At 49.0% G+C, this 22318-nt stretch overlaps 1 protein-coding gene across 3 annotated transcripts in view; it reads left to right on the forward strand.

Moving 5' to 3' along the window:
• Positions 1 to 22318, forward strand: part of IGSF3 (immunoglobulin superfamily member 3) — a 202426-nt gene that overhangs the window by 99724 nt on the left and 80384 nt on the right. The window contains exon 1 of one of the 3 annotated variants that reach the window (XM_079308510.1): positions 11020 to 11456. The exons of the other annotated variants lie outside the window; for them this stretch is intronic. Within the exon in view, the coding sequence (XP_079164636.1) occupies positions 11414 to 11456 (43 nt within the window). The 5' untranslated portion in view covers positions 11020 to 11413. Of the gene's footprint in view, positions 1 to 11019; positions 11457 to 22318 lie in introns of those variants that run through there. 3 annotated transcript variants of the gene reach the window in all.

Below are 22318 nucleotides of genomic sequence, written 5' to 3' on the forward strand. Positions count from 1 at the left end.
GTCTGAAAAGTGGAAAGCAGGGGTGTGCTGATTACAAATCACTTACTCCACAGGGCTGGCCCTGGCCACGATGGATGCACTCTCTTTTTGGTTGCCTACAGCTACCATCACTCCTATCAACATTTCCTGCCATGGCAGAAGAGCTGTGCTCTTTGCATTCAATGCAGAACTGCAGGCACTAGGAAGAAGGAAACTAAAGTAGTTTTGGCTGAGGGGTGAGACAGCCCTGCAGGGTTTAGGTTTTAAGGACTGTTTTGTGTACTCTAATATGTCCATTGCTAATTTGTGGGGTTTTTTATTTCCTGGAAAGGATGTTTGTGTTGCAGCACTCACCAGGGCACCAAAGCAATGCACAGGAGAGGCTCCTCAGGCCTTGAGAGCTATTCTCTGGATAACAAGGCAGTCAGAGACACCTGGGAATGCTGATAAGGCAGCTGCTTCTTTTTCCATTGCCCTACAAACTTCTGTAAAGGTGCAATACAGGCATTAGCCACACTGCCCACGGCATGAGAGGCTGTGTTCTCATTTGCAGAGGCTGACTGGGGGCCTGTGCATGTTTCTGCTATCCATTATCTGCACCCTAGGGCAGACAAGCTGATCTGCACCCCCAGGATGCTAAGGAAGAGCTAGGAGGAGGATTTCAGTTGGATATATGCTTTCCCTCCTCTTCTGGAGAGTGCCTCCTCTGTTCTTTGTTGAGTTGGAAAGAAGAAAGCATGGAGGGCCAAAAGAAAGGGAGTTGACCAAGCAGTTCTGTAGAAGTTCCTAGGAAAGGAAAAACCCTCTGTCTCAGTCTGGTGAGGATAACACACGGTGCTCTAGTTAGTGGGGGCATGGGTGAAGGGAGCTAGTGAGGATGCCAGAAAAAGAGTGCAGCAGGCGTCATTGCATGGTGGTGAGCTACTTTTAAGTGATACCAGAAAAACCTATTAAATATATAACCTCAGTGCCCAGAAAAATGTGTTAAGAGGTTTATTCATGTAGGAAAAGCTTCATCTTATAAATATAGATAAGGGCTTCCTTTTTTTCCCCTTCTTCTTCTTTTGGATTTCCTATACAAAAAGTGTATTTGGACTGTAATTTCCCTTCTGGGAATCTCTGCCTAGTTATGCTGCATTCTGTCTGGCAGGACTGTGAGGTCCATGCTGAAAATGGGAGAGCTCAGTGTGACGAGTTTCTCCTGACATGTATCCCACTATATCCTGTTCCAAGCCTCGTCCTACAGAGCTGTGTGCATGTGCTGCCCTGGGGGCTGGTGGTTCCTCCAAGCAGATGTAGGACTGCTGTGTGCTGAGGGTGATGGATGGCTGCTGTTCTTTTCAGGATCTAGCTGATGCAGAGACTCCCCTGAAAGAGAGAAAGATCCATAAAATATGAAGCCACAGATCCCACTCTTAGTTTTTCCTTCTCTCTTTCAGCACAGGCCCTGCAGAGCACATCAGGTGGAAATATTGTTGTGAAGATTAAGTAAACCTGCTATCCTTCAGGCTGCCACCTTCCTTCCTCAACAGTTCTCACTCCTCTTTGAGAGGGTAGAACAGAACCTCTCTGAGGTGCCCAGCCTCATCTAGCAACAAAACTCCAGCCACTATCTTTATGCTGAACACAAATCAACCCGTGTCTCACCTTTAAATCCATGTTCTCCAGTCCAAATTAACATTCAAATCTGTTTCTGTGTTGTTTCTTTATGGAGGGCTCCCAAAAGCTCAAGTTCAGCATTGTGATGTTCTTGTCCACAGTCCCCACAGCTTGTGGGGATTGTGGTCTCCCCACATGCCTGCACTCAGGGCTACCTGGTCCTTCCACCCTGGCTGCCTTGCTGTCTTCTCCATCCCCACAACCTTGTCCTGTCTGGCTGATGAGCAGTCTTGTCTCATAATGGCCCTTTCCTCTATCTTTCAGAGGAGAGTTTTGAAGAAACCCCTCAAAATGAAGCTGAACCGGGTCATCCTCCTCAAGTTTGGTTTTTTTGGCTTCCTCTCATTTGACTTCCCAGCTCTTCAGCTGTTCCTGGGTGTCCTGTTCCAGGTGACCTGGGAGGCAAGGAGGCTGTGCCAGCCTTGCCTTGGCAGCTGCTCAGACAAGCACTGTTGGGCTGTACCTGTGTGACTGCTCTTGCAGGGAGGAGCCTGCTGAGGACATCCACAATCATCTGCTCTCATCCCCTTTCACATCTCCTCGAAACTTCTGTCATGTGTGTCTACAAACAAGCAAATTAAACAACTGCCAATGTAGACATTTTCGGGGCTTAATCACTATGACTAACATTGCCTCATGGCTTCTTCATGCTCTTCTATCCACAGCCATCTGCTGTTGCTTTGCTTACCAATCAATAACTGTGAACCAGGGAATTTCCTCTTCCCTTCTCCACCCCACCCCAATCTCTGCCTTTTTTTCCTAGGGGCTATGACAGCTTCCAGAATCATCTCATTATCACAGGCAGGGCAGCTCACATCCTGTTGGTACAAGGAAGCTTTTTTCTGTGAACATTAAGGACCATCCCTGCATGTGAGTTGTGAAACAAGATGACACCATGCTTGCATTATAATGCCATTGTACTTGGCATTATATTGGATGAGGTGAAAGTGGAACTAGCTTATAACCAGGTTGCAAAACTCTTGCCTTGCTCCTTCTCAGGTGTTGTCACTGGTCTGTGACACACTTCCAAAAATCCCATTTCTGGTAGAGTGCTTTGGGTATTTTTTCTGGTTAGTTCTTTTGGAGGGGGTGTTTGTGTGTGGTTTATTTTGTTGGGTTTTTTTTTTTTATTATTTTTGCCTTGGGAATATGAAGGTATCAAATCTGGTCTTTCATGGCTTTGTCCAGACCTCTGAGGTGAGGCCTGTCTCTGCACCCAAGCATCCCAGATCAAGTGCTAGCACAAGTTCTGGCAGGGGTGCTTGCCAGAAAATCCATGAGACACTGCAGAGAGCATTACTTTTTCCTACTGGGTGGAAACCAAGGGAAAGAGGGGTGCAGTATCCAGCTGATTACCCTAAAAAAGCCAGGAGGAAAGGTAAGGTTAGAGCACAGAGCTTGGGCTGACTTGTGCCATTTTTGCTGTCCCCATGGGATGGGGGTGATGCTGGTGGACAGCAGAAATATCCTCCTTTCCTCAGCTCCAACTGCCCACTGTAGCATTAGCTCTGCCTGGCCTGTGTGTCTTCAGAGGAATTCAAACAGCCCTTGAAAGAAAACAAAGCAGAGCAAACGGCTCCTCTTGAAAAGCAGCTGTGAGCTCCACTGGCTGGAGCCAGGAGCCCTTTTAGGGCAAGTGACGGTTCCCTTCTGCCTTAGGGGGGAAAGCTCTGCTACAACAGAGGCTCCTCTGTACTGGAAGGTTAGCAGAGGAATCTGGTGTACGTTTTACTGGAGTAACAGCTCTGATTTTCAGTTTGCAGCCCTGCTGTAAATCACATTTCCATGGGGGTGGGATGGTCCCGACAGCTCCGGCTCTGCAGGAGGAAACCTGTCCGTGCTGGCTGGCCAGGGTGATTGGGCTGATAGCAAGTCAAAGTCAGCATCCCTTGGGTGTTTATGAGGGGGCTGTGCCTCAGGGGAGCCCATGACCTCAGCTCTCCCCTGTGTGTCCCCTGATCTGTCTTTTCCATCAAGGTAGAGTGGGAGTAAGATAATATCCCTAGGAACTGGTAACCATCTGTCTTGGGGCCAGCTTTAGTCACAGCAGTTGCTTTCAGGCAGGAAATTGCTGAGGACAGCAAATCATCCTGACAATAACCACCCTGCAAACCTGTTGCCCCTTCCCCCAGCTTTGTCCTGTGCCTACTTCATCTCCATCTTCATCTTCATCTCTGCAGGTGCTGCTGGTGCAGGAGGCAGAGTGCAGAGAGGGCTCTCCTGGACTCCCTCTTCCCCCAGCATGGCCTCTGTGAAGAAGTGACAGGGTGCAGAGGGGGGGATCACACCAAAGAAGCTTCCAGACTCAGGAAGTTATTTTTTCCTTATTCCTGAGAAGCAAATGACCCATGTGATGGGAAATCTCTTCTCAGCACGTGTCGAACAGTGCTGAGAAGTAAAGGCTCAGCACAAACCGTGTTGGCAGCTGTCATTTTGTGAGTACATTGCCATCAGGCTCGGCTGAGAGAGCTGAGGAAACCCTGGAACAGGGTGACCCCCTTGCCTCCCCCAGCATGGAGCCTCTGGGGGTGCAGGATACTGCCCTGTGAGCCAAGGTCACCCCTGCTCCACACTGAAACCACTGCCTTGTCCCCAGCCTGGTTTCTTGTTTGCACAGGATTGAAGGGGGTGACACTGAAGTGTAGGGGGTAAAAGGTATTCCTGGTCCTCTGGAGAGGGTTTTTGACCATGTTTTGTTGTGGAAGTGCAAATGTGCTTTTCTACCCACAGCCTGCCCTGCTGTAACTTTGTAAGGGTGACACAGGGATGCCTGGACAAGCTCCTGCCATAGCTCACCACGAGGAGAAGAGGCAATGCTTACCCTGCCAGTGCACTCATTTAAATTACCTGGCTGCAGCACTAAGGCACAAAACCTGCTGCCTCCTTTGGGAGACTCTGGGAGCTGGGAAGTTGGAGGTGGTGAGTCATTTGCAATGTAGTAGAGAAGCCATTCATTGCCTGCCTGCATTGCAAGACATCTGACTGCCTGTGCTGTGTGCTTTCAGCTCAGGTTGGAAGGGACATAGCAAAGCCTGCTGTGTTTGGGAATATCAGCTTCTTGGAGTGGGAGATGAAATGCTAAGGGAGAAAAAGAAGAAGGTGATGGAGGGATAAACAGGGGACCAAGTCTCATAATGTAACATTCAAGAATCTCAGTAGAAAGTGACACTCCTGGGCTTTCCTTCTGGCTGTCATGAATATTTCAAGGTTTCCATAATGATTCTTGAAAGTAAAATGCAAAACAGTTGTGGGAGTAAGGGCATGGTGTCCTGGACTTCTCCCTCTTAGATGAATCCCAGACCATTTCTTTATTACATAAAGGTGACCAACACCCACAGCAAAATGCAGAATTGCTGCTATCTTCCAGTATCAGCTCTACCTTGCTGTCAGGCCAATATTGAGAGAGGTATGAATTGGCTGCAGTCACTGAAATGAAGGTGTGGACTCTGAAACCTAATGATAACATATTTCTTCCAGAGTAACAATGAAAGTGCTTATCATAGCTAACTGGATGAAAGAAAAGTTTTAAGATAAATGACAGCAGCTGAGAGACTGATTATTTCTTTTTTTTTTCTTTTTTTCTTTCTTTTTTTTTTTTTTTGTACAGTTGCCCAGAACTGTTTAGAAAGAATTCAGACACACCCAAAGAGTCTCACATTGTTAGACTGGGCCAAGAAATAGATTTTCTTTCCTAAAAATGATTCTGTGGAAAAATGGAAAGTGCAACCAGGAGCTGAAAGTCTTGTGAGATGAAAGGCTGAAAGTGTACGTGGCAAAGGTGATTTCTTCTTTTGCTTTTTTACTGCTGAAGCACTCTTTTTTCTTTTTTTTGCTAGTTGCCAATGAAGAAATTAGTAATGAAAATGTCCATTTGCCCCTTTTTCTATGTCACTTTTCTTTCCAGGGTGGAAAGATAACAAAGATAAACCCTGCTCCATCAGTGATCATGAGCTTTGGAGTCAACCTTTTACTCACACACCTTATTCTGGCATTTACTCTCAGCATGGGGAGGTCTGAACTAACTGGCAAAACAGCACAAAACTGGCACCTGAGCTTGATTTTGGTAGGTCGGGCAGAAAAGCAGTGTGCTCACTCCTGCGTGGAGCCCACAGCAGCTGGGAAGGTCCCAGCAGCAGCTGCAGGGCTGCCTGGCCGTGGAGCAGACCTGGCCTCTGTCAGCTGTGCCTAATGAGCCCAGTCTTCTTGGCCCTCAAGGGCTCTGCCCCAGTAATTTGTGCATGCCCAGGTCAGGACCAAGTCATTTGAGCCCTGCAGCATGAAAGAACAGCCTTATGGGCTGCTTGCTGCCTGTCCTTAGAGGTGTAGGATGTAGAATGCTGCAGGACACAGAGTTAAACCAGGAATGAGCAAAGCTTTGTCTTGTTGTAGCTCTTTGGTCTCACAGAGTGCTCACCAAACTGCACTAATGCTCCAGCTGTGTCTGGAGGGTATGTGTGGAAGGACTCCAGCAGAGGATTGGAACCAGAGCTGACCATCAGCCCAGCTGGGCAGCACCAACCCTCTCTCCAGGCTTGGCTCAGCTGGGAAGGATCCAACAAGGGAGTTGGAGAGCTTCAGGTATGTAGCCAGGTAGCCACCTCACCTCTGGCCTCCATCTTCAGGAAACATCCTTCACTCTGCACACACTCCAAAGCTGGAAGCTGCTGTGTGTTTCTCAGAGAGATGTTTCCCTAATGTTATTTCCCAAGGTGGTAGTATAATGTTTTTCCTTGCAGATAGATCATAACCTCAGGCTGAGTGCAACATCAGACATCGGTACATTTATGAAAAAAATTGGCATACTCCTCTGTCAAGCAATAGTTAAAAGAAAATCTGCAAAGGGATTAGCTGCCATACACTCTGGGGCTTGCTGACAGATGTCCTGAAAATCTGGAAATGTGTCGATCTATCTTTACACAGGGTTTTTGGGTTTTTTTCTCATTCTGTCTCCTTCTCCTTCTCCTCATCCATCTTCCCAGGGCATACAAATGGGAATTCCTTCAAATCCCTGGGAACTGCCTTGATGCCATACACAGTTTGGCATACAGGTCCTAGGGTGCAATCTGGGCTGAGTTAAACCCAAAACCTCAGTCTCATTAGATGCCAGCTTCCCTGCAATGGCAGCAGTGCTGCTTTGTGCCAGGGCAGTTAGGGTTTTCTTTCTGTTCCAACTGCAACCTCTCAGCTCATTTTAAAGGAGCTTAAATGTTGGTCATTAAATATAAATATCTTCTTTTTCCTCTGGGTGAAACTGATGTTCAAAACTTCACAGTGTAAATAAGGTATGGAGAAAATGTTTTAGGCAATGATTCTGTCAAAATAAAAGGCTTTTCCTCCCCATATCAGACCAGAGCTCTAGGTGTATCTCCTCTCCCTTTCACAATGTGGCAGAGGAGCTTTGACCTGATTGAGATGTTCCCCTAAGCACATCTTCAGGCTTAAGACCCTGACTTCTGTGGATTGTGTTGCGTGATCTTGGGCAAATCACACAGGATCATTTTTTTTAAAGTGCTTTCTGTTTCTGGATGGTTTGACTCTGCTCAATGTGAAATGCTCAGGTGGCCTCTGAGAGGAGTTGGGATGTGGATAAAACCCCTTGTCTTTGAGCCATACAGTATTTTCTGCTCTCCAGCTCTATCCCAAGTCATGGCCCTTAGGAGAGAGTCACTCCTGCAACTGCAGTTAAATCTCCCCCTCCTCTTCTCCCCCGTGATGTCTTTCCCTCCTATACAGGAAGGAAATAATTTCTCCTGATTTATGGAACACTTAGGAGTCTCCTGCCTTGCTGAAAATAAGACAGGGGCTTGCCTTGCTCTGTTGAGTCCAGTCTTCCTTTTTGCTATAGTTTGTTACCATTAGCAGCCAGGTTACTGCCTGCTCTAAAATCTAATTGCAAAACTGTGCTGTGCCTTATTCCCTCTCCTACCTTCTAATCAGAGGAGCAGGGTAAATCCCCCTGAGTCCAAACTTGAGGGTGTGCAGTGTTTTGTGCTGAAAAAGGACCAGCATTCTTATTTCATAACGTACATAAGTTGCATTTCTGCCAAATCTCTTTTCTCTGAGGGCTAGACAATAGTTTAACTTCACTGTTCATCTGTGGGCCATGGGAAGCCTGTGCACATTGGGCAGGCAGCATGTTCAGAGGCTGGATGATGATGTAACTCTGCTTCCCTCGGGTGAAGGAGGCAGCTCTCAGTCGCAGTTGTTGTGTTACAGCAGCCTCTGGCAAGCCAGAGATTTGGGATGCATCTACCCTGATGGCCCTGGGCTGCAGAGCAGCCACCCAGCCTCGCCTCTCACTCAGGCACCCCTTGGTTGTGTTTCTGCTAGAAAAGGCAGGAACATGGGAAGTGCCTGTGACTTGGTGTGAGCACAGCAGCCCAGCAAATGGCTCCATATGGGATCATTCCCCTTCTCCCTCAAGCCCTGCCTGCCAAGGTGAGCCATGGGAAGCAAGTCCCAGCACACTGCTGGCAGTGCTGGAGCACCAAGAAAGAGGCAGTGTGGGTTGTGACCTAATGAGTGTATCATCAGCACGGCTTGAGTCACGCCTGTCTGCCTCCAGCTCTCACAGCTGCCCCGCTGCCAAAGAGCAGCCGCATGGCCCGGCCAAAACCTGCTGCTGCTGAGGATGGCACTGCTGAATGACTCACTTGTGCTGGGAGAACAAGGCAGCCCAGATCTGCCTTCCTGGAAAGCTGCTTCACAGTAACCTTGTGCTTGAAAGGGTTTTGTCTTTGAGGTGACTGTGGTGCTGGTTTCCATTCAGCCGCGTGAGTAAACCACACGGACAGGCAGACGTCCGCAGGGAGTCAGAGCCCCACCACGTGAGCCTGAGCCAATCCTGCCTCCCTGGGCTAGGGAAAGCTGTCCTGCCCCAGCCTCAGTTTCTCCACTGATGCAGAAGTGAGGCCAATGTTTTCCCCAAAAGACCAGAGGGTGTTTGTGAAGTCCTCTGGAGAAGGGCGCTCTGGTGAACGCCGAGCTATTTTTATTATTGGGGTCAGGGAGGAGAACACGCGCAAAGGTGATGAAGCTCTCGAAACACAGGTTCCCATTAATAGTCTTCAGCACACACAGTTCTTATTATAATCTAATTTGACTGGAATTGGATTAATCTTATAATGCTATAATGTCATTTCCATGGTCTTTTTATATTTTTATTGTTACTATGCATTAATGCAATACTCTGCAAGAGCTCTGAGAAGAGGATGGGAGTTTAGTGAGTCTCTGATAACATTTTCACAGGGCATTTTTATGTTCCTGTTAGGCTTGTATGCTATAAAGTCACATAGTGCCTGGAAAATAGCAAGAATTCACATAAATTCATCTTGAATTATCTTCCAACAGCTCCACTGGCAAAAGCAATGTATTCAGAGCCAAGACACCAGGCTTGTCCCTGACCTGTCCCAGGAGCTCACCTGATTCATGCCAGTGTTTTCATCTCTGTCTCTTCATCAGAAGGAAATAATGTGTCCGCATAGGAATGTCATGAATCTGAGGTCTATATCCCTTGCCATCTAGAAAAACCATCTTGTGTATCACAAAGCTTTAATATTCCTTTTTTATTGAGTTTATCCTGCCTGTGCCTTATATTGTCTAATTTGCCTTTTTTTCTTTTGCTATTATTTATTTCTCTAGTTATACATCTTTTGAAGCAAAAGAGTAAATGATCTTTAGCTTGCACCAATTTAAAGATGTTGGACATCTGCTTGAAAGCAGCTCCACAGTTCTTGCTCTGAATGCTCACAGACTTGTCCATGAGGATTTATAACAGGACAAATGTGACAAATATTGGGTAAGCTGAGCAATATTACAGTGGATGACATTTCAGGCCTCGAATCACCTAAGAGAAAAGCCAAATAGACTGGTATTTTCTATGAACTCTTATTAACACCTCTGTTCCTTTTCCAAGTCTCACTTGAAGGCAGTCTTGATGCAATTAAAGCTTAAGGACCAAAGCGTGAGCTTCATTTTCAGTGCAAGTACAACACTAACCCTTTCTCTCCCAGATCTCTGGTTATTCTGTTCTTTGCTCAGAGAGGGTGGCAAAGCTTCAAATTAAACCTCCCACTCTGAAAACGGCACGCTTAACATTATTAGCCTGCAGAAACAGAATTTGCTGGGTCACTAGGAGCTGGCTACCAACGCATCTGCCACGACAGCCACGTTGGGAAGCAAGTCCATATGGTAATCCAGACAGCTTCTGACTTCTGCTGGGTACAGCGAATAAGGACTTGGCATCTTTTATTAGACAGTTTGGGTTTGTGCTGCTTTCTGCCTTTCTGTGGCATAATAGGGTTGGGTTCCTACATTTGCATCACTAGGGACACTCTGTACGTAGGCAGAAGGGTCTCCTGTAGAGGATCCTTGTAGGATGGGAGCACTAGGATAGTACCTCATTCTGCTATTGATGTCACTTTCTTATTTATTTAAGCAAACAAGCAACTAGGAGTTTAATTTGGAAGGAAATTTGAACGTCTGCACCCTTGAGAAGGGCTTTCTCATCTCGTTTTATTTACAAACAACCTCAGCCCCAGTCCCTAGTGTTGCCATATTAATGTATTTTAGGGTTTCCTGGATGTACTTTAAGGCACTTCTGCCATTGACACACTGTGGTGTTGATGGGCTGGGGAGCATCCCAAGAGCAGCAGTGCGGAGGGCTCACATCTGGCAACCTGGCATTAATTAACACAAGCCCTGGACTCGGGTCTCGGCAACAGCGCATCGCAGCGGGACGGCCACGAAACTGGGAAAGCCGGGCTGTTATTTCTGGTTCGCACGGAACAAAAAAGTGCATTTATGACCGTGTCCCAAGACGCCGGCTTTCCGAGCGGCAACGAGGGAGGACTCCCGGACTCTCTGACTCTCTTTGCCCCGACCCAAAACAAAGGATCGCGGTTTATCCCTGCAGCTCCCTCACACCGTAACCTTCCCAAATCCACCGCGCTCCGCTGCGCCGTCCCACCAGCGCCGCTCGCCGGGGGCCGCCGCGGCCCGTGAGGGGCGGGCAGGGCCGAGGGGAGCGGGCGGGCTGGGGCTGGGCAGAGCCGGTGGGAGCGGGCGGGCAGTGCCGGGCTGGAGCCGGGGCTGGGCAGAGCCGGTGGGAGCGGGCGGGCAGTGCCGGGCTGGAGCCGGGGCTGGGCAGAGCCGGTGGGAGCGGGCGGGCAGTGCCGGGCTGGAGCCGGGGCTGGGCAGAGCCGGTGGGAGCGGGCGGGCAGTGCCGGGCTGGAGCCGGGGCTGGGCAGAGCCGGTGGGAGCGGGCGGGCCGGGCCGGGCCGGGGCGGGCCGGGGGCGGGCTCAGGCGGCGCGGAGGAAGCGCCGGGCAGCCCGCGGCGGCGGCGGCAGCGCTGAACGGGCGGGCGGGCAGGTGAGGGCGGCGGGCCGGAGCGAGCCGGGGAGCGCGGCGCCCCGCTGATTTTTTGTAACTTTCCGGGGTGGGGTCTTTTTGTTGTCGCTCCCGCCTCCTCCTCCCGCACCTTCCCCGTGCTCTTTTTTTTTTTTTTTTTAATTTTTATTTTTTAAAATATTTTTTTCCGGAGACGTTTTTTCCTCGCTCTCGGTAGCCGTGGGCGCGGAGGGGAGGCGCGGCGGCCGCCCCGCTGCGGGGGCGATGCCCCCGCCTGCCTTGGCGCCTCCCCGTGCCGGCCCCGCCGCCTTCCCTTTGTGCCGCCGGGCCCGGCGCGACGCCTGCCCCGGCAGCCGGCGCCCCGCGGCGCCCCGCGGCGGGAGCTAAGGGCGGTAAGGGCGGCCGCCGCCCCGCGCCCCGGCAGCCATGCGGACCCTGCGGCCGCAGCTCGCCTCCCTGCTGCTCCTCGGTGAGTGCCCGGCGCCGGCGGGGAGGGGCGGGACAGCGCGGGGGTGCCCCGGTGGGACGGGACGGGACGGGACCCCCGGTGGGCGCAGGGCGAGCGGGAGGGTCACCCCTTGTCAGTGCCGTCCGCAGGAGTTGTCACTGCCCGCGCTGCTGGTGTGCGCGGAGGGAGGAGTGGCGGAAATAAACCCACCGTAAACATGTGTGTATATATGTATGAAATAAACCAGGGTTTCGTCTCCAGCCGCTGGCCGTTCCTCGCCGTGCCTCGGGAGCAGCTCCGCTCCGGGCGGGCTCCGGCCGCAACTTGGGAAGGCGAGCGGCCGTGCAGGGGCTGCTGCTGGGCTCGGGGGTGTCTCGGAGGGGAACCGTAAGGGTAGGGAGTTACACGGCTCTGTGCTGAGCTTGCACAATGAAAATGCCTGGGGTAAGGTAGGCTGCAGAAACAAAGTGCTCTGCTTGGCTCTCGAAGAGCGCGTTGAAATGTAAAGGGAAGGCAGTCCCTGCTGCCGTGAAATGCAGTTTGATTGCTTTGTGCTGCCTCTCAAAGTCCTGCTGCTGTCCCTTCTCCGTGCCGGCGTTTTGTACCCCGTGAACCGTTAAACGCGTGGTTTTGTCCCGTCCCGCAAGTGCCTGCCCCAGGGGTGAGTGTGTGCAGTTCTCTAAAGTCCTTTGGGATCCCAGGGCTGGGTGAGAGATGCTGTGGGAATGCCAGATTCCTTCCTACAAATTCGGGAAAAGCAGAATACGAGACAGTTGAAACGCCTCTACGCTTTTTGCTGCAGAACCAATGTGCGAGGCTTAAGTACTGATGAGTTGATAGGAGCATTTGTGGAGAATACAGCGCGGCACCCTCACGCTCCGTTCTGCCTGAGTATGTGCAGAGCAACCTCGGAGCTTGTTTTGATTTGCCTTTTCATTGCTGTGATTTTCTGCTGGCATTAATACTGTTGAGGGAAGAAGCGGCGGGGCTGGCAATTTTGCTGTCTTGAGAATTGTTACACACGTACCTGCTCTGCCAATTTGGAAACAAGATCTCTACTAGAATTGCAGTCATGCTTCCATGTCTGTAATTTTGAGGGGGGGGGGTTAATGTGCTCTGCCTGTCTTTAGCAAAGAGACAGAGCAAACTCTTTGAAATGGTTTTGGAGACGGTTCAAACTTCCCCTAACCACTAGCTGGGTTCCTTGGAAAAAAAGCCATCTCCGAGCTAAGTTTATCCAGGGTGCCTTTGCTCCGGGAGTGCGGGGAGGGTGGCGTAGCCCGCAAGATGGGTGTAGGCGAAGGGCACAGCGCTTGCTGCCTTGGCTTCGCACGCTCCGTCTCTGCTGTTGAAGAACAATAGCACCATTCTGGATTAGGGATTCCTAATATGGAGCGCTCGGCTCTGTGGGTCGGTGAGCGCTCCCTCCGGAGCACGCCCAGCTGCTGCGGCGGAGCAGCGGCAGAGGGCATCCCTCCTCCTGGCCGGGGCATCCCTCCTCCTGGCCGGGGCGTCCCTTCTCCATCCCAGGGCATCCCTCCTCCTGGCCGGGGCATCCCTCCTCCATCCCAGGGCATCCCTCCTCCATCCCAGGCATCCCTCCTCCTAGCTGCTCCGGCCGAGGGCATCCCTCCTCCTGGCCGGGGCGTCCCTTCTCCATCCCAGGGCATCCCTCCTCCTGGCCGGGGCATCCCTCCTCCATCCCAGGGCATCCCTCCTCCTAGCTGCTCCGGCCGAGGGCATCCCTCCTCCTTCCTAGGGCATCCCTCTGCTGGGACCCGCCAGCCCTGCGCTCCACACCCATTCTGGTGCTCACCCTGAGCCCTGCCCGCTGCCATCCCGACCCCCTGCTTGCAGGAATTCCCTTTCTGTGTTTGACCTAAAACTGGCTCTACCCACCTTGGTCCTCCCCCGGGGGATGGACGAGCTGCAAGCTGTCATCTGTCGCTTCGGAGGATCGCCCGTGGATGTGTCTAGTTCGTAAAAGCATCGTGCTGGCCTCCCTGTTCTGGACATGAGACTGTTTTTAAGGGTACCACGTGTGTGCCTGGAGTTGCTTCTCTTTCTTTTCACCTGGACTTCTTTAGCTTGCTGGTCGGTGTTTGCCCAGCTGCCAGTTTTAATAAAGCTGGGGATGTGTGACAGTGCCTCAAAGCCACAAGTCACACAGAAGTGCTTTAGGTTGCCCCTTGTAAAAACTGAGACATATTTGACTTAGTCGAATAAAAATGCATGTTTTGTAATGTTAATGTGACTATCTAGAAAAGGACATGCTTTCTAAACAAGTAACATTTAGGCTAAAATATAGGGATAAGATACTCTGGGTCAAGTAGGCAGAAAAAGAAATGCAACTCGTTCTTACCTTCCCCTTTTGCAAACTCATTAAAATCACTGAAGGAGGAACTGTAGTTATGGAAAGAGATGGTGGATGATTTAGTATAATATATCAAGCATTAACTACCTACCAGAATCCAAGTAACTGTGAAACCAGGGTCTGAAAACCCACATCTGGCATGTGGGTGTAACATTTGTAGATTTCTGCTGTTTTTTCCCCCTTCTCGCTGCGGTGTTTGTTACAGGGTTCTTTAAACAAGTGGCACTTCATCACAACAAGTACAAAATGGGAAAATAGAGCAAGTGCTGTAAATAATCCTCGTGCAGCAATGAGACCATTAATACTTGTGCCAGCCAGTGCTAATCCTATGTGTAGTCGCAAGATTTACCTCCCTTTTTTTTTTTTTCCAGGGATGCAAAGTCTGATACTCCTCATATTTATAGTGTAATATATAGGAAACACAATAGGCTTCTGGGGAACGCTGAACTCATTCATGTCAGCGACTGGTTTATGAATAGTTCTGCTTTTGAGTCTCTTGCAGTCTCCAGAATACCACCTGTGAATGCAATTTACGGCTCTTTGTGTTCAAACATTGCATATGTATATATGTACATAGACTCATTACCCTCTTCCTCTCTCTATTCATGCATAGTAATTGGTGATTTATTTGTGATTCCTAGAGGGGAGCAGAGCATGTGTAAGGTCTCCAGACTGCAGCTCGCTTGTAAATGGCTCTTTGGAGTGGAATACCCGTCCCGAGGTGACTCTTGGAGAATGAAGGGATGCTCTTCCTGGGCTGTCTCCTGGAGGGGAAGGGATGCTGGCTGGGAAGCAGCAGTGTGCAGCTGGCTGCTGCTCCAGAGTGCTGCTCCTGCACCCTCCTGCTCTTCTGCTGATGCTCAGCTTAGGCTGACACACTCAGGCTTAGGTGCAGTAGAGTGAGGATTGCTTGGCTGGAGGGGAACATCTGGAGCAGACAGCCTAGTGGGTGTTTGCAGACAGGGCTTTGGGGCTGTTTTTGTTTACCACAGTGTTGCTGGCGCCTCATCTGCTCCTCCATGCACTGTTAGCAGCAGTGGCCAAGGCTGTGCTTTCTCCATCTGCGTCTGCCCCGAGTCCTGCGCCTCCAGCTTCGCTTTTCCAGCCAATTCCGCTGCCCTCCAGCCTGTGCTTGCTGCCTTGGGATCACAGTGCTGGACCTGGGCTGTTCCTGAGTGTGCTGTGACTCTGCTTTATCTGGGGAGCATGCTCTACACATGGCCATTGCCTGCTTTCTGTGTGTGCTTGAGGTGGCTCTCTGCCTGTCCCTAAGCCATCGGAGCTGGGCTGGCAGGCTCCTCTCCTGCACGTCCCCAAGTGTAATTCTTCATGGGCAGACTCCCTCCCTGCCTTCTTGGCCAGACTGTCTGACATCCTGAGGCTCCTGCAGATCCTGTTTATTTACACAGGAGGTTTTGGTTTATGCGAATTGTTGTCTTTTAGTTGACCTTCCGTCAAGTTAGATGTCTTTATTAAAGCAGTTTTTATTGCAAATCGAATGTGTACTTAGAACACTTCTACCAGACCCATTATATAAAGTGAAAGGCAAAATAAACAGCACTGCTGACCACAGGGAAGGAGGTGGGAGAGAGAGGGTCATTAGGAGAACATTGCTTTGTTGTTGGAAGGCTTGTTTAGATGTTTTTTTTTTGACTAGGAAATTGTCTTTTTTGAAAAAAAAAAAAAAATAGAAGTTTTTTTTCTTTTGGTCTTTCTTGGTTTCTTTCTCATCCATACAAAACTGCTCATGGTTTTTCTGTCATTGATTTAAAGGTTATATAGTCTAGTTTGAAGCCAGAGGTGTTTTCATTGGTTTACCTTGGGTGAATCAAAGTGCTGTAACCTGAAAGAGTGCTCTTTGCTGTCTGATAGTCAGCAGTCTGCAGGATTGCTGCAGGAATCCTTGCCCAGGAAAATCACCTGAAAGGAAGGGAAAGATTTTTGAGCACAATAGGGTTTTCTTATTGTTGCTAGGGTTCCTCATCTCATGATTTGACTTGTCTCCTGGTATCGAGGGCGTTTAGGCCCTCCAGCCAGTGTCTGGAAAACTGCTGTATTGTGATTTGCCTCTGGCTTTGAAGTTCCTAAATACTTCTTAATGATAACCTGCTAAATGGGTTTTGACTCCATTTATATATTGATATTTCTTTGGTAGTTGTATAAAATCTTCTTAAGGAATACTTCTCTGTGTTAGACTATTAGGAAACGTTGAGCATCTGTTTCTTATCAGCCATGGTGAGGCTAAAATGGAGCCTTTCCTGCCAGAGCTGGGTTTGATCACATTGCAAGGCAAAGAAATGGAGTCTGCAGCTGCCTTTGGTGGGTCTGGGCTGTCTCTGTACATCTGTGTCATGTCCAGCTCCAACCTGTTGCTCACCCTGTCTCTGTCAGGAGCATGTTTCAAACAATGTAAGTCAGTAAGGTTTGTCTTGTTAGATTTAATTAGCAAGTGGCAATGAGACAAGAGGAAGTCTTGTCTTTCTGCCTGTTGCTAAAGTCACATTTCAGTAAGTAATTGGACACGAGCACGAAAACAGACCATCTCAGCTAAGTGATGGGAAGCCTTTCTTGGAAAAGGAAAGGCTTTGACACTTAGGAATTGTACCATTGCTGCACAGTGCTTCAACAAATGCCAAAAAGCAGGGATGCTCCTGAAAGGAGGTGTTCCAGCCTGATGTTTATGGGATGCCACGGGAAGGGGCATGCTGTGGAGGCAGGGGGCTGGAGGGCATGGCAAGTTCACCTGGCTGGGTTCCCCACTTTGCTGGGGTGTGCAGGCTCCATGTCCCAGGGCCTCCTTACTGTGGGGCCAAGGATGTGTGAGCAGTTACTCATCCCTCCAGTGTGTGATCCAGACAGTGTCTTCAGTGTTACCAGCCCCTGACAGAGGCTGCCTGCTCTGTCCTGCTGAGTGTTTAATCTGTAGGTTCTGGCTGAAACTGCTGCCTGAGCCCTCCTGTGGCTCCTCATTCCTGATTTTACTCCTGTGCTGCTGGTTCATTGGTGTTTCTAGGTCCATTTCCAGCTCTTACTGGGCAATGATCCACAGGGAGGGAAAGGGTGGTGCACTGTAAAGTGGAGGAGTGGGAAAAGGATCACAGACTGATGGAATATTTTGGGTTGGAAGGGACCTAAAAGATCATCTAGTTCCACACCCCCTCCCTGCCATGGGTGGGGATGCCATCCACTACACCAGGCTGCTCAGGGCCCATCCTGCCTGGTCTTGAGCACTTCCAGGGCATCCACTGCTTCTCTAGGCAGCTTGTTCCAGTGCCTCAGCACCCTCTGAGTAAAGAATTTCCTCCTAGCGTCTAATCTAAATCTCCCCTCTTTTTTTCATTTAAAACTGTTCCCCTTTGTCCTATCACTATCTGGCCGTCTATAAAGTTGTTCTCCATCTTTTTTATAAGCCCCTTTTGGGCACTGAAAGGCTGCAGTGATGCTTCCCTGGAGCCTCCTCTTCTCCAGGCTGTAAAAAGGATGAGTCAAGGGAAGGCATTAGGGGAGAAGGAAGGTGAAGAACCCAGCTGGTAAGACAGAGGAGAGCAGGCTTTGAAGGATGGATCTTGCCAAAATCCAGACCTTACAGTTTGCCCATCACTTTTCAAGTGTCAAAGACTCCTGAGGATAAAAGAAACTCAGATAGTGAGGATCTGTCTGTATTTGTTTTATTCCTGAGCAGTGTACTCACCACTGCTCTTAGCTGACTTCTTTCCAAACAAGATATTGATTCCACCTGGGACTTAAAAAATCATCTAGCACTTCTCCTGTCTCTTCTGATTTTGGCAGACTTCAGACTTTGCTGGTCAGGAGGGGATGAGATTGCTGCTGAAGTGCAGGAATGAGGAGATTCCAGCCCAGTTTCTGGTGACAAAACTGTCTCAGTTGAGATCCAGAGCAGCATCTGGGCCAGCTGCACAGCCATTAGCACTGTCAAGCATTTCACTAATGCCACTTGTTTGCTTTGCTTTGCATGTTTTTTTTCTGCCCCTTGCAAAACAGCTCATGATGTGTTTGGAGGTGATTTTTGTACCACTGCTAAATTTTTGGGGGGTTTTTAACTGGTGGCATGAGTCTGGAATTGCTGTCATCTGCTATGATAACTATCACAGAAGCTGATAGTTTTGCTTCCCAGCAGATATGCTCCCTTCTAGAGTCATTGTGATTACAGGGGAAATTACAGGCAATGATGGGGATTTTTGGGGTGTTTTTTTTTTGTTCCTCCCACATTGCATTCCTGATGTGCCTGCCTCAGGCCCACTGTCACTTTTATGGCTTTTGGGCTTTATGTGGAAGTTGATAAGCTTGTCAGAAGGAGATGGGAGAAGGAGGAGAGGTAGATCTGTTTCTCAGCAGACTTGGTAGCACTAAATGTCTGTTCTGTGTTCGAGAGGAGCTCAGCACTGACCCAGGCTGCTGTGAAATGGGTGGTTTCTGAAACTTTTAGAGAAATGGAGGTTTGAAGATGAGATACTGAGCCCCAAAATAGCAGAATTTTTTGGTTGTTTCTGTGGGAAAGAAGGGTTCTGATCTCTCATGACAGCAAGGTTATTAAGATTTGGCTGCTTAAATAAATTGGGCTTTTTTCATCTTGGATTGATCATTTTATCTCCATTCAGCATCAGCACCATGAACACAGGAATCTACCCAGGTTCCTCCAAATTTCTCTGAAGGGAAGTTGGACCTTGAGTGTGAGTATGGGAAGGCAGTTGTTTGTTGCCAGAAGTCATCCAGAAACTCAGTGGAAAGTCATACTGTTGGAATCTGGCACTTATTAACTCAAGTTACCCAGTACCTAGGATCCAGCCAAAGAGCTCTGGCTGTCTGCCAAGCTGAAATTACCAACCTGGGTGTCAGGCCTTGTTGGTTCCCTCTTGATAGCTTGAAATAGGAGCTTCCCAAGAAGCATCTGTGTGCCAGCCTTTCTTCTAGTCTTATTTCTTCTTACAGCTTTGTAAATTCATTCGAGGTAATTATAGTACTTACTAATATTTTTTCAGTTCTGAGCAATTATCTGAATGGTTTATCTCCGGTGTGCTTTCAGAGTGCTCTGCCCCCTCTCACCCCATCATCTCATCTCATCTCATCCCCCTGACTCAATGCTTTCTCTGCTTCCCCTCTCATACAGTCCTTGGCCCTCAGCTGCTTCCACCCTCCTGAATACACTGTCAAGCTTTGCTTTCCTCTCCTGGAGGTTCCCCAATCCCTTTTTCCTGCTCTGCTGTCTAATCCCATTACAGAGGAGGGATGTTTGCTCTGGCTTGTGGGGGATGAGTGCTGAACCACCCTGCCAGGTGCTCAGGCTCTTTCCAGTGAAGGACATGGATACCAAGAGAAGCTGGGCTGGCATTGTGCCATCTCCCAGCTTTCTGCTGCCTGCTTGTGGCCTGCAGACAATATCTGGAGAGCTCCTGCTGAAGGCTTTGACCTTTATGCCTGCAGCAGCGTTATCTGGCACCTACAGCAGGAGTCACAGCGTGCAAATTCCAGTGCTTTCTTCTGACTTGTGGTATAATTGTAGGCAAGTCGCTCTGTCTCTGTTCTTGAAGTAGAAAGAGTGGCTTAAAAGGTGTCATGGGATCTTTTGGGGAGGAGTATGCAGTGTTAGGGCTGAGGTCTTGCTTGCTGTCTGTAAGCAAACAGGCTGCTTTTTTTCTTATGCACGGAAGAAAACGTGGCATGGGAGAGATTGTTACGGCCTGATTGATTTCACTCTTGGTGTTAGAAAAAGAAGAAAATTGATTTTCACTTTGAGCTCTATGGTGTTGTTTACCTGCACAAGCTCTCTTGCTTATCCTCCATGAATGAGAGCATTCTTTGCTGCTCCATTAGGCTGGTGGGGCACAGCCCATGTGCCTGTAATGTGGAGCTGCTGTGATTCATCCCAGCCATCAGTGTTACAGCAGCACAGTTTATCTATGGGTCACTGGCACCTTAGGAGCTGTTAAGTCTAATCAGTCCCATGCAATGAGCTGGTTGGCAGTGAAATCTAATCTAGAGTGTGTAGCTGCCAAATGTTTGAAGTCAAGCAAGCACTTACTCCTTTCTGCTGTAAATGAGTTGGACTTGAACAAGATCAGCTTCAGGTGATCCTGAGTGTAGGACTCAGAGTCCATCCTCAGATACCTGTACAGCAGAGGGGCAAAAGTTGTCCCGAGTCCAAAGGGCTACAAGGAACGTGTAAATCTACCTGCTCATCTTCATATTTAGATATCAAAACATGCTCTTCTCATCTCACGTGGTTTTTTTATGCCATCTCTTCCCCTTGCTTACGTGTGAGCTGATATCTCAGATACTGCCATCATCATTGGAACATAGAGCGACCTTATCTTGGTTCTTTTATATGTATTAGTCTTGCATGAGATGTCTAGATTTTTTTTCTTATTTTCTGCTGCTCTTAACACCTCATCCACTCCTCTTGAATTGTCCAGTTGTGCCTGCAGGGTCCCTCTGCAGATGCTACCCTGCCAAGCAGAGGAAAGGCAGCATTTACTCAGTGGTTATTCTGATCTGTGCCTGGCTCTGGTGTTTGGGCTGATTGTTTTTTTTCTTTCAGTCTTTGCAGGGAAGAATGTGGCTGCCAGTGTGTGGTGGGAAGGAGGTTTGTTTCCTCCTGGAGCAGTGGGAAAAGCTATCTGAGACTGCCCTGAGCAGCGTGGGGTAATGTAGGGGAGGTGAGGGGCTGATCTCACAGAGGTCTGTCACCTCTCCTCCCAAGCCTGCCCCTGTTAAACTGTTGTCACTCTTCTGGCTCTCATCTAGATCCCCTTGGTTTTTTTAGGCTGACTTGTTTTGGGGTAGGGTGTAGGGAGGTGAATGTGAGGAAGGATTTTCTGTGTGTCAAATGCCTGATAGCTGCTCTAGCAGATCCACTGGGATACATTACTAAAAGCATCCTAATGATCTCAGTGAAATGGGTTTGAGCCTTGGAAGTTCACTTGCTGGGAAGGGGATCCCAGAGCTTTGTGCTTGGCTCCTGGGGGTTCCTGGCAGCAGACAGGGCAGGCAGCAGGAGCTGCCTCAGAATCACAGAATCAATTAGGCTGGAAAAGCCCTCTGAGGTCATCGAGTCCAACCTGTGACTGAACACCACCATGGCACTGGGTGCTGTGGCCAGTGGCAGCCCATTTCCAATATTTCATCACCCTCTTTAGGGTACCCATCCCTCTATGGGGAAGTGTCAGAGGGGAGCCATATGCAGGGTTTGGCATGGCAGAAAAATGACTCAGTGGGAGGCTTGGCCAAGCACAAACTGCTGCTGTTACCTCAGAAATGTAGATTACCAGAGGCTGCAGTTGTGTGGGTGCCAGCTAAGTCCCTAAAGAGATGTAATCTGAGGAAAGGGTAATTTTCCTTACAGAGATATCTGGGTGTTGGTGGAAGAGGGAGATGTGCAGAGGAGCATGAGCACAACTGATGCCAGCAGCCTCTAAATCTGGCTGCTGGCAGCTCATGTGGTCAAGAGATGTGCTGGGGAATGGGGCTCCTGGCTCTGCTGCTCCCATTCCTTCAACCAGGGCTGTTCCTCAGGTGGCATCATGCAGCCTCCTCCTCCTCACTGGTGGTGGCCTGGGAAAGACATGGGTTGTTTCTTACCTGCAAAAGTGATGGGAACAAGGGTCACATGGAAAAGGAGGGTTCATCAGTCCTGGAGGTACCAGTGGAGCTGTGAAGACCCCTGAGGTGGGTGGGGATGATGAAGAGGGTGTAGAAATGAGGGTGAAAGACTGTTCAGCTTTCCAGGGGATGGACAGATGTCAAAGAAATGCATGTCTGTGCTGTTAAAGGTGCTGCAGTAGAGATTCTCCATAGTTACTGGGGTGATCAGCATCGTTTTCTAAATCATCCTCCATATGTGGATGCGAATCTTGAGTGTGGGTAGGGTGAAGTGAGGCTTCTGGGGAAGTATGCTAGTGGGAGGCTAAAAATAAATTATCAAAAGAAAAAAACTGAGAAATTAACAAAGCTAAACGGATGTATGCAGCCCTAAGAAAAGGGTGTCGTATTTGAAAGCATATTTTTGAAAATCCATTTGCTTAGTCATCTTACAGATAATTTAGCTATTTTTGCCTTCTTTGCTCTGATGACACTTCACTGTCTATATAATAGGCTTAGCATCTGCATTCTTTTCTAGAGTAAAGGGGAAATATATCTGCTAATTTTGAGTTGGCTTTTTAGAATTGCTTTACCTCTTGGCCGTGAAATAAATAAGATACTGGTCTTAAAACTATTTTAAAGATAATAGTTCATATTATTTTCCTTCTAAGTCATCTTTCTAACCCATCTGCCATGTCTGCAATCAAATTTGAATAGAGAATATATACCCTTGCTATTTAATATGTAATAATAACTGTGCCCTCAACTGCTCCAGACATTGAAGTGGTGATGTTTGGGTTCAGCACAGTAATCCACTGGGGAATGAATGCAAGATCAAGGGCATTTGCAGTTTTTATTTCTTTGTGTTTGCAGGGGCTGTGGCAGTGCTAGCGGGTTGCTCACAAATGGTGCC

This window comes from Erithacus rubecula, assembly GCF_903797595.1.
Source record: "Erithacus rubecula genome assembly, chromosome: 1".
Lineage (NCBI taxonomy): Eukaryota > Metazoa > Chordata > Aves > Passeriformes > Muscicapidae > Erithacus > Erithacus rubecula.